This window comes from Pelobates fuscus, chromosome 8 (assembly GCF_036172605.1).
Source record: "Pelobates fuscus isolate aPelFus1 chromosome 8, aPelFus1.pri, whole genome shotgun sequence".
Classification (NCBI taxonomy): domain Eukaryota; kingdom Metazoa; phylum Chordata; class Amphibia; order Anura; family Pelobatidae; genus Pelobates; species Pelobates fuscus.
In genome coordinates, this window is record NC_086324.1 from 91,280,726 (window position 1) to 91,294,553 (window position 13,828).

General features: G+C 39.6%; 1 protein-coding gene across 5 annotated transcripts in view; it reads left to right on the forward strand.

The window, feature by feature from the left end:
• The window catches only part of INPP1 (inositol polyphosphate-1-phosphatase), a 30,667-nt gene extending 17,365 nt beyond the window's left edge, over positions 1 to 13,302 (forward strand). For all 5 annotated transcript variants that reach the window (XM_063430146.1, XM_063430148.1, XM_063430147.1 and 2 more), the window contains exons 3-7: positions 4,915 to 5,127; positions 7,996 to 8,056; positions 10,450 to 10,650; positions 11,669 to 11,843; positions 12,393 to 13,302. In XM_063430146.1, coding sequence (XP_063286216.1) covers positions 4,924 to 5,127; positions 7,996 to 8,056; positions 10,450 to 10,650; positions 11,669 to 11,843; positions 12,393 to 12,957 — 1,206 coding nt within the window. In that variant the 5' untranslated portion in view covers positions 4,915 to 4,923 and the 3' untranslated portion in view covers positions 12,958 to 13,302. The remainder of the gene's footprint in view (positions 1 to 4,914; positions 5,128 to 7,995; positions 8,057 to 10,449; positions 10,651 to 11,668; positions 11,844 to 12,392) is intronic.
• The last annotated feature ends 526 nt before the right edge of the window (positions 13,303 to 13,828 follow it).

Below are 13,828 nucleotides of genomic sequence, written 5' to 3' on the forward strand. Positions count from 1 at the left end.
CTATCCGGACCATACAGGAAGCGCTCCCTTCATTGTTCTAGTGCCTGCTGCACAGCGTGAATAGGAATAATGATGCACACACACTGTTCTTACCAGGGACAGTTTCCTAAATTCTCCAGATGCGGGACACCACCCCAAAATCGCTACTGTCTCAACAAAGTCAGGACAGTTAGGAGGCATGCTTTAGTGCTGAACAGGTAGCTTATATTTTCGGTAACACTGTGAACTCAAACTCTGCAGCCAACAATAAAATTGATCTGTAGGCATAACAAGTTAATGTGTTACTGAATTGGAATGGTCTGTACATGTTCTCAAGAGAATGTTAGACTGACCTGCGATACGGTTGTTATTTTTCAAGTACCTGCCGACAGCCTTGGTGATGATGATTGTAAGGGAGCTTTTGGATGGCTAATAAAAAAAGAATCAAGCTTTTAGTACTAGTGAGATGCTCAAAGAAAGTAAAAATATCTTTCCAGGTTTTCTTTCCCCTTGGGATTTTTTTTAACATGTGGTGGTTGTATAGCAGTCACAAAATGGGCCAGACAAAAAAAGTTTAGAGGCTTTAGGATTGTATTTATTTGTTTATTCATTAAGACATACAGGGTCAGTCCTCAACATTTTCTGCCTATCAACACAGAGTATAATGTATAATAAAATGAACATGTAATCTTGGAGACATCACTATACTTTGACCAGATTGGAGACAAATTATATTTGTGAAGGGGCAAGGATGTGTCTATGGCAAAAAACGATCACGAAAATGTGCAAGAGATGTGCCCTAGTCTTCATACAGGTGCTAAAACAGAGTTGTCCAAAAGGTGTAAGGTTCCAGGTATTTTCAAGATAGAATGCAGAATTTCATCATGAATGTTGTAATTCTGCATTCTATCTGTTGGGCACGCCTCGCATAACGTCTTTTGTTTTAAAGGCGTGTACATACACAAAAGCAAATATTTTTATTTATAAAAGAATAAAACAATATTAAGCTAGTTATTAGGCTACCAAAGCAAAAAACTGACTTTTGTTTAAACCCAGCATCCAAAGACAGTGCCTTCTAATAGTAGCATGTTTTTTTAACTAAGCAGGGATTTTTCGAATTGCAAAATATAGGCCAAAATAGTGGAACTAGGATAGCTGTCTTGGAAGTAAAAAAAAATTGTATTCTATTCATATGACTGTTATAACCAAAGGAGGCTAAATTGCTTAAAATAACACCCTGGGAACCATAACAACTTCATCCCAAAGTCTTGAATATCGTACCCGTCATCTCTTCCCACGGAAATCCGCTGCAATCTGAGGCTTGGAACAGGAAAGCCTCTCTGCAGCTCCCCATACACAAAATGGTGTGAGAAAAATATGTATGTTTCACACTCCATTTTGTGAATGCGGATCTACTGATAGGCTCAGAGCATCAGCCAACCCTCTCAGCCGATTAGTAGCACCTTTATACAAGCCCCGCTGTTTCTAGTCCTAAAATGCAGCTAATGTTCATGGGAAGAGCTAACAGGTGTTTACATTTTCAACCCTTGAAGTAAGCCGACATCTCAGGGAACCTCCCTTATTCCAATGAAGTTGCTTTAACTGTTAAAAACTCACATAAAATCCTGCCCACAACTGGCTCTGTAGTATACCTTAGTGAATAAGGGTGGTAATTCCAGCCTGGACTAGCTCTTTAATGCAGGATACAAGCTCAACATCTCTTTTCTATCTGCAACTTTGAAGGTTGGTGCAGAGATCTGTAACAGACATTATTCAGTCAAAAGCCCAGAAATGTCTCTAAACTATCTCTGAAAGATTCAGTCGCTGACCGTTGACGATGGTGCTCTGTGAGGCCCTGTCACACTTGAAAGGGTTAATGCTGTTCTGGACTCAACTCCTCTCGATTCTCCGGTCACCACATCAATTGACGGGAGTTCTTGTTTAGCAAATTAAGACACAGACACGAAAGAGTGCTTAACAAGTTCTCAATGAGTATATCTTCAGGGCTAGCATTTATACACAGTTTGTCACGCAAGCAGCGAGATTTATCGTTTCCTTATAGTTAATAGTACATACTTGTCTGACATTAAAAAGATAAGCATTTGAATAAAGACGGGCCTCTCAAAACATGTTATAAAATACATCTGCCGTGGTCAGCATAATGATTTCAAACATTATTTTAAAGCATATAAAGCAAAAAGAATTAACCATTTCATATTCTTACAACACTAATTATTGTGCCGGCAGCCATAAAAGAGGCAGCAGAAGAAACATTGATTCTGTGGTCTGTTGGTGTTCCTTCAACCCCACCCTACATGACACAGGATGAATAACCTTCGTTATAGCAACTTTTCCAGGAGCAGATTCTGAAGCCATAATGACCAGGAGGATTTTACAAAAAAATGATTCCACAGTAAACCTTTTTATTTTTCCCCCCAAAATTTTTTTAAACGTATGTGCTTTGTTTTTGCATTGAAGTGTGTGGTTGTAGACCCTTATTTTATCAACTTCTGAATTAAACCATATTTTTTTGTAGTTTGAAAACAGAATGACTTAAAACATGTTCAGGAAAATTTATATAGTTCAGAGATCAACCGATTATAAGTCTAGCCGATATTATCGGACGATATTCGGTATTTAAGGCAATATCAATATCTGCCAATAAAGATACCGATATTGCCAATAATACATACCAGGACCACCGGGCTTGTCATGGGGGGCCCAGCAAGCACTTGCTTACCTTCCCTTCAGCTCCTCGGTGTAAATCCCGCGGCCGTCAGAGCGTTGCCACTGGTTACCATGGCAACGCTCTGCACGGCACGCTGGCCTCAAGATTTACACTGGGGAGCTGCTGGGAAGGTAAGTAAGAGCTTGCTGTGGCCCCACTGCCACCGGACCACCATGGAATGCCATAGCCCCCCTCCCTGGCCAAGTAAGAAGCACTACACAAATACACACTGCATCCACTACATACACACTACACAAACAAGCACTGCTCCCCTGTCTAAACACAATGCATCCACTACATGTGGCATGTATATTTTGTGCATTTACCTTTAGGAAAAATGTATTTTTTTTCAAAATAGTAAATGTACAGAATATCGGTAAGGTATCGGCTATCGGCCTGAAAGTTCACAGATTATCGGTATCGGCTATAAAAAAAATCAACATCGGTCGATCCTAATATAGTTCAATCCTTCTTGCGACTTTACTGTGATACACTTATATACCTTTTATACACAATATTGTGGGGCGCACAGAATATACCTCTGTTTTATTGCTGTTGAAATCTATATACACACCACACCTTACTGCAAGGTCTATTTAGGAGAGAAGCTGTGTTTGTGAATGAGATCCTGTTGAGGAGAGACGCTGTATTGTGAAGGAGGGCCTGTTTAGGAGTGACGCTGTGTTGTGAAGGAGGGCCTGTTTTGGAGTGACGCTGTGTTGTGAAGGAGATCCTGTTGAGGAGAGACGCTCTGTTGTGAAGGAGGGCCTGTTTAGGAGTGACTCTGTGTTGTGAAGGAGGGCCTGTTAAGAAGAGACGCTCTGTTGTAAAGGAGGGCCTGTTTAGGAGTGATGCTGTGTTGTGAAGGAGGGGGCTGTTTTGGAGTGACGCTGTGTTGTGAAGGAGGGCCTGTTTTGGAGTGACGCTGTGTTGTGAAGGAGGGCCTGTTTTGGAGTGACGCTGTGTTGTGAAGGAGGGCCTGTTTTGGAGTGACGCTGTGTTGTGAAGGAGAGCCTGTTTTGGAGTGCTGCTGTGTTGTGAATGAGATCCTGTTGAGGAGAGACGCTCTGTTGTAAAGGAGGGCCTGTTTAGGAGTGATGCTGTGTTGAGAAGGAGGGCCTGTTTTGGACTGACGCTGTGTTGTGAAGAAGGGCCTGTTTAGAAGAGACACTGTGTTGTGAAAGAGGGCCTGTTTAGGAGTGATGCTGTGTTGTGAAGGAGGGTCTGTTTAGGAGTGAAGCTGTGTTGTGGAGGAGAGCCTGTTTAGGAGTGACACTATGTTGTGAAGAAGGGTCTGTTTAGGAGTGACACTGTGTTGTGAAGGAGGGCCTGTTTAGGAGAGACACTGTGTTGTGAAGGAGGGCCTGTTTAGGAGTGATGCTGAGTTGTGAAGGAGGGCCTGTTTTGGACTGACGCTGTGTTGTGAAGAAGGGCCTGTTTAGAAGAGACACTGTGTTGTGAAGGAGGGTCTGTTTAGGAGTGAAGCTGTGTTGTGGAGGAGAGCCTGTTTAGGAGTGACACTATGTTGTGAAGGAGGGTCTGTTTAGGAGAGACACTGTGTTGTGAAGGAGGGTCTGTTTAGGAGTGATGCTGAGTTGTGAAGGAGGGTCTGTTTAGGAGTGAAGCTGTGTTGTGGAGGAGAGCCTGTTTAGGAGAGACACTGTGTTGTGAAGGAGGGTCTGTTTAGGAGAGACACTGTGTTGTGAAGGAGGGTCTGTTTAGGAGTGATGCTGTGTTGTGAAGGAGGGTCTGTTTAGGAGTGACGCTGTGTTGTGGAGGAGAGCCTGTTTAGGAGAGACACTATGTTGTGAAGGAGGGTCTGTTTAGGAGAGACACTGTGTTGTGAAGGAGGGCCTGTTTAGGAGTGATGCTGAGTTGTGAAGGAGGGCCTGTTTAGGAGTGATGCTGAGTTGTGAAGGAGGGTCTGTTTAGGAGTGATGCTGAGTTGTGAAGGAGGGTCTGTTTAGGAGTGAAGCTGTGTTGCGGAGGAGAGCCTGTTTATGAGTAAAGCCTTGCATAGTATCTAAATGTGTTTGCATGATTCATTCATATTTAGCTGCTATTGCCATGATTTATAAAAGTTCTGGAGAGCGATAGATGAGGTGTAATGAACATAATGAGTCTGTCTCCTCGGTTGACCTGAGCCATAGTAACATAATGTACCTGGTGAAATAGAATAGTTATTTTGTTCTTATTTTTTTTTTTAGGGTACAGAAATGTCTAACATCCTTCAAGAACTGCTGAGAGCGTCAGAGAAAGCTGCGTGCATTGCCCGCGCATGTCGACAGGAGGAAACACTGTTTCAGCTTTTGATTGAAGAAAAAAAAGAAGGGGAAAAGAATAAAAAGTTTCTCACAGATTTCAAAACGCTTGCGGATGTCTTGGTCCAGGAAGTTATAAAACATGACATAGGAAGAAAGGTAAATTGGGCCACCAATCCTTGTTTTAGTAAATATTTTATGCTTTTTTGGATGGCCTGCATTTGTCTAGCTACAAAGCTTTAAGAAGTTCTTCTTTGCTAATTATTATCTGAATATGGTTCATTGCACATAGTTTACTGCTGGAACAAATCTGATATAAAGCTATATAAACAGCTTTGTTCCATCAGATCTTTCCCTTATCTCTTCAATCCATCATAGATACTCTTATCTCACTCATAGTTCATCTTCTGCTTCTCCCCGAGTCTGTCTCTCTAGTTGGCTTTTTTTTTTTGTGTCAGAATAAAATTCCGAGCACTAATCTGAGCTCTAAGTAGACTATGACTGCTTTTATCTCCAAATACTCGACCGCATGTCCTCTTATTCTGCCCATTTCTAAGATTTCCATTTCTAAGATTGCTCCAGTGCTACACCTCTCCTGTAATTCTTTACAACGCCCTGTTAGACACTTGCTCATCATCCACAGCTTTAATCTTCCCTGAAAACTTACCTATTCAGAGAAGCTTATGCATCTAATCCATGATTTATTTTTTTTTAAGTTAAAGGGTTACTCCAAGCACCATGACCACTTCAATGTTTTCAAATGGCCATGGTGCATGCAGTCTGTATGTGCAGTGTTTCAATTTGAAACACTATACATACAGAGAAACGGCACATTGCAGAAGTGTAACTCCATCTCCGGCAGCATCATTTGTGATCTGGGCTGGCTAAAGGTGTTAATTCTGTGCATGTTGGGTGTCTGTCATCAGCACGTTAGCATGCTGGCAAGTAATGACCAATCGGGGAACTTACTCCCCCCCCCCCCCCCCCAATCCATGCTGCCCAAGGCCTCCCCACATCTTGTCCTCTGGAACATACCTCCTCCAGTGAGAGGGAATGATATCATCATAGGAGCATAAGGCTGCAGGAAAACATGGCCTTGGTGTGGAATCTATCCAAAAACAGTGTTTTAATAACATCCAATGGCCATCTTAACCATCACTTCTGACCACGTATTGATCCTCACAATCTAGTAATTTCTCACTGGCAATTCTACTATAAGTTCCAAATTGTGAAGAACCATTCTTGTCGAGACCAGGTCACAGTGGTGATAATGCAGATGTGTGTAATTTGCTTATTCAACAGTGTATTCCATTTTTACGCAATTAGCCGCTGGTTTTCGTGGTTCATGAGACTCACCTAGAACACATGTTCTTGCTCATCAGTACAATATATATGTGTGGCATTTGTTGCCATAATTTTTGAATGTCCTCTCTGGAACAGTTTTCACCCTAATTAAACGTTTATTAGTTTAGTTTATTTTCAACAACAAAAAACACAATATCCTAATTAAATGGTGTAAACTCGGGAAGCATACATATATTTGAATGTGTGCATGGCTCTCCGAAACTAAGATCTAATGTGTCAGAATTTCAGAATTGGATAATATGGGCCCATGCAAGAATTCAACAGATATTTGCAAGACAAAAACAAAACAAGGGAAAGCATCCCAATGAGTAATAGAGGACTGTGGCGAAAGAAACCTTGCCACTGGCTTTTGGAGGGGCCTGCTGGCCAGCTATTACCTCAGGGCTGTGGTCCTTTGTGGGGTTTCCATGTGTTTTGGGGGTACTTTCAGGAGGTTGTTAAAATGTATGTTTTCTGTGCCTGGAGATAATTGAGTTTAGTACAGTTCCTGACTCAATTATCTCTCAGGCACAGGGGAGGGATTACCTTGTTTTGTGTGGGAGTGTCCTGGACCTAAGAGCCAATGTAAGTAAAGTGTGTACTTTTTCATAGTCTGCTTTCAGGTCCAGTGAGGAATGCCCCTGGAATGCGGGTAGAATGAGCCTACATGCCGGTGATCGGTCTAAAGGGGTGTCTGAAAAATGAATGTCCCTGAAACATGGATTCCTTAAAGGGACATTAGTCACCTGAACAACTTCAGCTTAATGAGGTTGTTCAGGTGAGAACTCTAGCTCCCTGCAGCCTTTCTCATGTAAACACTGTATTTTCTGAGAAAATACAGTGCTTACATTGAAAGCTAGGAACACCTCCAGTTTCAGTCACTCAGAGTGAACCAGAGGGACTTCTGAGTTGATGGAGGAATAATATGCCTCTATCCACTCAGATCTGCTGTGCACGAGCATCCTGTGATTCAGTATCTCCTCCCACTGCATGCAGACACTGAACTTTCCTCATAGAGATTCATTGATTCAATTCATCTCTATGAGGAGATGCTGATTGGCCAGGGCTGTGTTTGAATCATGCTGGCTCTGCCCTTGATCTGCCTCCTTGTCAGTCTCAGCCAATCCTATGGGGAAGCACTGTGATTGGATCAGGCTATCACATGTCAGCAGACTGCTTGTTTTTCCTGAGTCTAACAGCATGCAGATTTACAGCTTCTGGCTTGAATACAGTAAGATTTTTACTATATTTATGGAGGCATGAGGGGCCCAGGGGGGCTAGATGGTCGTGTTAACACTATAGGGTCAGGAATACATGTAGTTGCACTGGTGACTATAGTGTCCCTTTAACCCCTGAAGGACCAAACTTCTGGAATAAAAGGGAATCATGACGCGTCACACACGTCATGTGTCCTTAAGGGGTTAAAATGTTCAATAATTTGGCTGTTTATTTGACACTTTTGTCTTTGATTAGACACTTATGGATTGACCTTTAACCATTGTCTCTTGTTGCCTTAAAAAAAAAGCACATTTTGCAAAGAGGGCCTAGCTCACCAACCAGTTCTTTGGGTTTTCTTTAATTTTTTTTATTTTTTTGTTATGTTATATTAATATTAATTTTCTTTCATTACGCCTCACAATGCAACATATTTGAACTAATGATTCATGGTTTTATTTTCTTTAGTTTCCAGGGTTAGAAAAAAACATTGCAGGAGAAGAATCAAATGAATTTACAAATGAATTAGGTAAGTAACATTCTATACAAAGAAAAAAAGTTACCTGCGTTCTTTCCACATCCCTATGTATTTTTAAACAAATGGAGATTTTTAGTTACCTCCAATGGCCATGAGAGGGTATGCCCACCTGCTACCCCTTTCTGTCTCATTAGAGATCTCTTTGCCAGAAGCTCAAGGAAGCAAGGTGAATGGTTAGTTAGGACCCACCTAAGAGGTCTGCCTTGACGTGGCAGGTGGGCTTACCCTTTCATGGCCATTGGAGGTAACTAAAAACCTCCATTTGTTTAAAAATACATAGGGATGTGGAAAGAGCGCATTTAACTTTTTTTCTTTGGTTTTTACTATATGTATTTGGGCTGATGTGTACTACGGTCGTTGCTACCGCCCAGGAGTAATGGGAGTTTGAGCACAGGACTTGTTTCATTGTATTAATATACTATACAAGCCTTTAAAAAATCTGCTCGTAAAGTGGCTTATTATTATAATTTACCATATTATTCTATTTATTTGCATACATTCTCTCTCTCTCCCTCCCATAGTCTATGTAGCAATTTAAAGGTTTAATCCCATAGTGGAGCAATACCAGTTCAATCCCACTAGACATGAGACATTGATCCAACCTCTATGAGACAACACCAATGTCAAGAACTGGTGAAAACTCACCTTATTTCCAGCGCCGTGCGGGTCCGCCGGCACTGTCCCCCCCCATCTCTATGATGAAAATTCAGCATCCCCATGCAGTGCGTGGACACGCTAAACGGCAGTGCAGCACTAAGCCAGGAAGCACCTCGAGTGCCAATTGAAGGTGTCCCTAGAGGCAATGTAAACACTGCCTTTTCTCTGAAAAGGCAGCGTTTGCATTAAAATGCCTGAAGGCAATGATTATACTCACCAGAACAACTACATTAAGCTGTAGTTGTTCTGGTGACTATAGTGTCCCTTTAATTATTAATCTGTGGGTAAGTATTAATGTTTCTTTTGGATATGATACTGGAACACAGTTTTTTTTTCTTGAAAGCTAATTACCATTCATATCAAAGAACTTCCTATCTAAGTGGGAATCTAGACATATTGCAAATTAGAGAGTTAGTTTATATTGTAACCAGACTTCTAGGCCACTTATGTGCGACTTCGCACACCTTACAGAGTAGCTCTGTTGGGGTCCTCCGCTTCAAAGAGGAATTTGGGTTACAAACCTTCTGACCTCCCATACAATCAAATTAAATCCTTTTGAAATTGACAATACCATCTCTACCAAGTGGCCAATTCATATATGCACTACACAAATTACATTATATGGCAATATTCTATAGTGCAACAATGAATTATGCACCCTTGCCGTGACAACCAACATGTGGGGAAGTATAATTTATGAACTTGTTCCGGAGTTAGGTGCCACCAGCAGATACGTTTTCTTTGTGATTATAGCACTGGGCAATTCATTTTAGAGTATCTCTGTTTAAAACAGAGATCAAATTTGGCAACGATACTAATGGATCGATCCAGTGAAAGGATGATATCATTAGCAAATAATATTTTATGTTCCTTATTATGGTCTGTGATTCTCGTGATGTTTGGGCTGTTGCAAATTTTTTGTGCTAATAGTTGAAGGGACAGTACAAACAAAGTGGTGGAAGTAAGCAGCCCCGTCTGGTACGATTTGTGATAAAACTGCGATTTTTCACATTGCAGGTTTAAGGGAACAGATATATACTGCACCATGACCACTTCAATGTTGCTTTGTTACATGTATATCCCAGCAGTGGTAGCTATGAATACAGGATGGGTGATTGAGATGCAGGGGACTTTGTTGGTGATGAGGGGTCAGGCCCTCTTAAAATGAGAAGAAATAGGGGCTGCCCATGCACAGAGCACTGTTGGAGTACTCTCATATGGGCAGAATGCCCTGACTCAATTCCAGCAGAACGAGCCCACCATGCTTGTGCTATACTTATGAACATAAATATTATACTAAGGAACATTTATTTGGTGTCTGAAAGGCAAACATAAGCAGGGCAATAATTCAGGACTGTCCTTTTGAATCCAGGACTGTTGGAAATTATGTGGTCTGTATTGTGGAAATGTTTCTGCTATAATGTGAAATGTTTGCTAGACTGAGTAATATGAGAACATGTGATAGTATGTGTAATCCCTGCTTTACATTTATTGAACTGAATGTGCAGATAAAGCTTTCTCTGAGCAATGCAGCCATCTTATCAAATTTCCTAGTTTGGGAATTCTATTAATTGCATGTATTTCCAGGTCATTTTACACCAGCTTAATTATTAATTATGCGTTGGTTATATGATGGCTTCACAAATGTTTAACTCCTGCATATATTCATAATCATTGTAAATGCTTCAAGATGCCAGCGTGGCTTTTTATTTTTTCCTTATCTATAGGGGAAAAGATTATCGTCCGAGTGTGTGCAACCGAGAAAGAAACTGCTAAACTTTTACAGAGAGTGCTTGATAACAATGAAGCTGCGTCTAAAGCATTGGCACAGGCTGTCCATGAGGAGGTGCAACTGTCGGACCCGGCACTTGATGCTGTACATATTAACATTCCACACGACAACATAGCCATGTGGGTGGATCCCATAGGTGAGATAAAAGGGGGTTGTTTGGCAATGAAAGTTTTTATTTATTGAATTTTTTTGGAAGATGCTCGGAGTTGAGGGCTATTATTATTATTATTATTATTATTATTATTATTGTAATACAGCAGTACAGTACATGGGTATACTTAGTACTAGTAAAAAGACAAAGGTACAATACATATGCGACAACACAAATTTGACAAATACAGAAAGTGTTTGTTTGGAATCCTCTTCCCATTGGAATTTACAATCTAGATGGTGATTATCTAAATGGATTAGGTTTTAACAAAGTAAAATTATAAAACAAAAAAAATAAAAACACAAGGCCATCAAGTTAAATCTCCAAACGATGTTCCTCTCTCAAGACTACTTACTAAACAAAGCATTGTGGTGAAATTCTAAGTGAATTTCAAATTTAAGACTGAAGTAGCCAATGTTAAGAGGTTCTGAAAGGCTGATTTAGCCTTAAATTTGCAATTCTCGCTCTAGTATATAGACCTATTTATTTTGATTTGATTCAAAAAGGGTGAGCATAGGAATATTTTTCATGACTGTATAGGCACCAAAGTAGTCTCTTTACCAATCTAGTAATAGCAAATCAAATTCCCCCTTTTATAAAGTATACAATAGTGAGTAGGCGCTTCCAAAAATGTTTTGCCTTAAATATATCAAGCATTCTCTTCTGCCAACCAACCAAATCAAGCAAAAATAAACATTTACTTTGTTTATTGTGGGTACTCTGTTCATCATTTATGGGTCTTGGGTAACGATATCACCCTACATATTTATTCAAGTACAAAATACCTCTTACCTCTGGCATTGTCCGAGGACAGGCTTGAACTGGAACACCACAGTTGTTGTTGCACTGTAATGGCATTTATTCAGATTTTCTGCTAGCCATAGTTATCAAACTATTATTTTGTGTCTCCATAGCATTCTGTGAAATAATTCAATTTTTTTTCTTTACAGTCCATTGCAAACATAGTTAGATAATTTGACATGATTGATCTTTTTCTCTCCAGACTCAACATATCAGTACATTAAAGGGTCATGCGATATTACCCCAAATAATGGGATTTTCATTAAAGGACTTCAATGTGTGACAGTATTAATTGGAGCCTACCTAATCGATACTGGGCTTCCAATAATGGGTGTAATTAATCAACCTTTTGCTACAAGAGATCCTAAAACACTCCGGTAAGGAATTCAAAACTTAAAGACAACAATGTGTCCTATATAGAATATAAAATGTTCCTATCTGTTGTATCAGCAGCAAATGCTTTGTAGTGCAAATTAATTATAAATGTTCAATCTTAAATAAAATCAAAGGGTCTGAAATGTCTTCCATTTTATGGATTGTTTGGCTTTTCATTCTAATCATCAAACAGTCCAACAGGAGGATTGAAAGTGATTCCTTCAGGAGGCGAGATTATTATTATTAAAATTATTGGCATTTATAAAGTGCCAACATTGCAATTGTTGCTTTACATTTGGGGGAACGACCGTACAATATACACGTTTTCTTATACTATAGCTCCCATACTTCCTCAACCTGCTTCTAGCTTGACACAGATTGCCTGTAGATTTGGAGAATTTGTGAGTGTTCTTGAGAGCCTGATTACCCCAGTTCTGGACGGCCTCCATCACAAATCAGATATTTATTCATATTGTCTATTTTAATGATGTGTTTGTGAAATTCTTACATAGTGACTCCTGAATAACTGTACAATGTATTCATATTCTCAGATGGAAAGGTGAACATTATTGGGGATTGTCCTACATGGATACAAATATCTGTTCACTACAGATTTCTTCTAAAGTAAATCATCTTGACAACCCAAGCAGTGGACCTCCACCTTGTATTGAAAAGAGAAACAACCTTTACTCAGCTGTCACAAGTTCAGCTGAAGCAAAGAATATACTTGGCACCCTCTCTTCATTATGTGAAGAAAACCTATACTTTGCAGCAGGAGCCGGTTATAAGTGTCTTTGTGTGGTCCAGGGCCTTGTGGATTTCTATGTGTTTTCTGAAGACACCACCTTCAAGTGGGACTGTTGTGCTCCTCATGCTATCCTGAGATCTCTTGGAGGAGGCATACTGGACCTTTCCAAGTGCCTGAAAAATGCAAAGCATAAAAGTGAATTTTCCGAGAGGCCCCATCTGTTATACAATAGGGAAGTGGAAGGAGCAACTGGAGCAGATAGGTGGTCTAATAAAGGTGGACTTATAGCTTATAGGTCAGAAAAACATCTAGAATCTTTTATGGACCTTTTTATAAAAAATCTAGCTCTTCAAAATGAGAAACACTAAAGACCTACAAGCCAATTTATAATATTCATAGTTACAATTTCATAAAGTTGTATACTCCTTGTATTACATATAAACAAAATGACTATATTAATATATTCTTAGAATAATGGGGTGCTGGATATAGCTTCTTAAAAATTGAAGCAGTGAGTTAAACTCATAATATTCTCAGTGACCAGATATTAAATCTTTACTATTTTATAAACTGTTTAAGCAACAAAAAATGTCTTTAAAGTTATATTTATTTCAACCAGTTATCAGTTATATAGTTTACTATAACAAATAAAGTGGATCTGACAGAAAGGAAAATCCAATGGTGTTAACATTTATTAAAACTCTTTGCAGATCGATTTCATTCTGTTTCATTGTTCTGGATTTGGTCTTGTCATATAACAATTCTTGTTCTTGCTTAATTAATCCCATGCATCTCTACTGGCAGAACTCCTGCGCTACTGTTAAAACACACTCACAAACCGTAGTTACACACTGTTAACAATCATGAAGGGAGATATTGTACTGATCAATATAGTAAAGATAGGTGCATAAATGTGCCAGTTAGGTTCAAATTGATATTTCAAACTTACTTATAGTTAATTCCTGATTTTCTCTGTATACCAGGTCTTCTTGTGTTTTAAAATGGTTAACATATCCTCTAAGCAGTATTTTTTATCTATTTATTGTGGATGTGTATATATAATGGCAATATTTCTAGTCCTACACTACTTGACGCTACTAAAAGTAGTTTACCACTACAAGCTTGGATGGTCCATGGCACACTTACCAGGGGCGAATTTCTACTTGCTGCACATTATATAATATATTGCATTTTGAACTTCTTTTTTGATCCTATATCCAAGCTATTTACACCATAGGT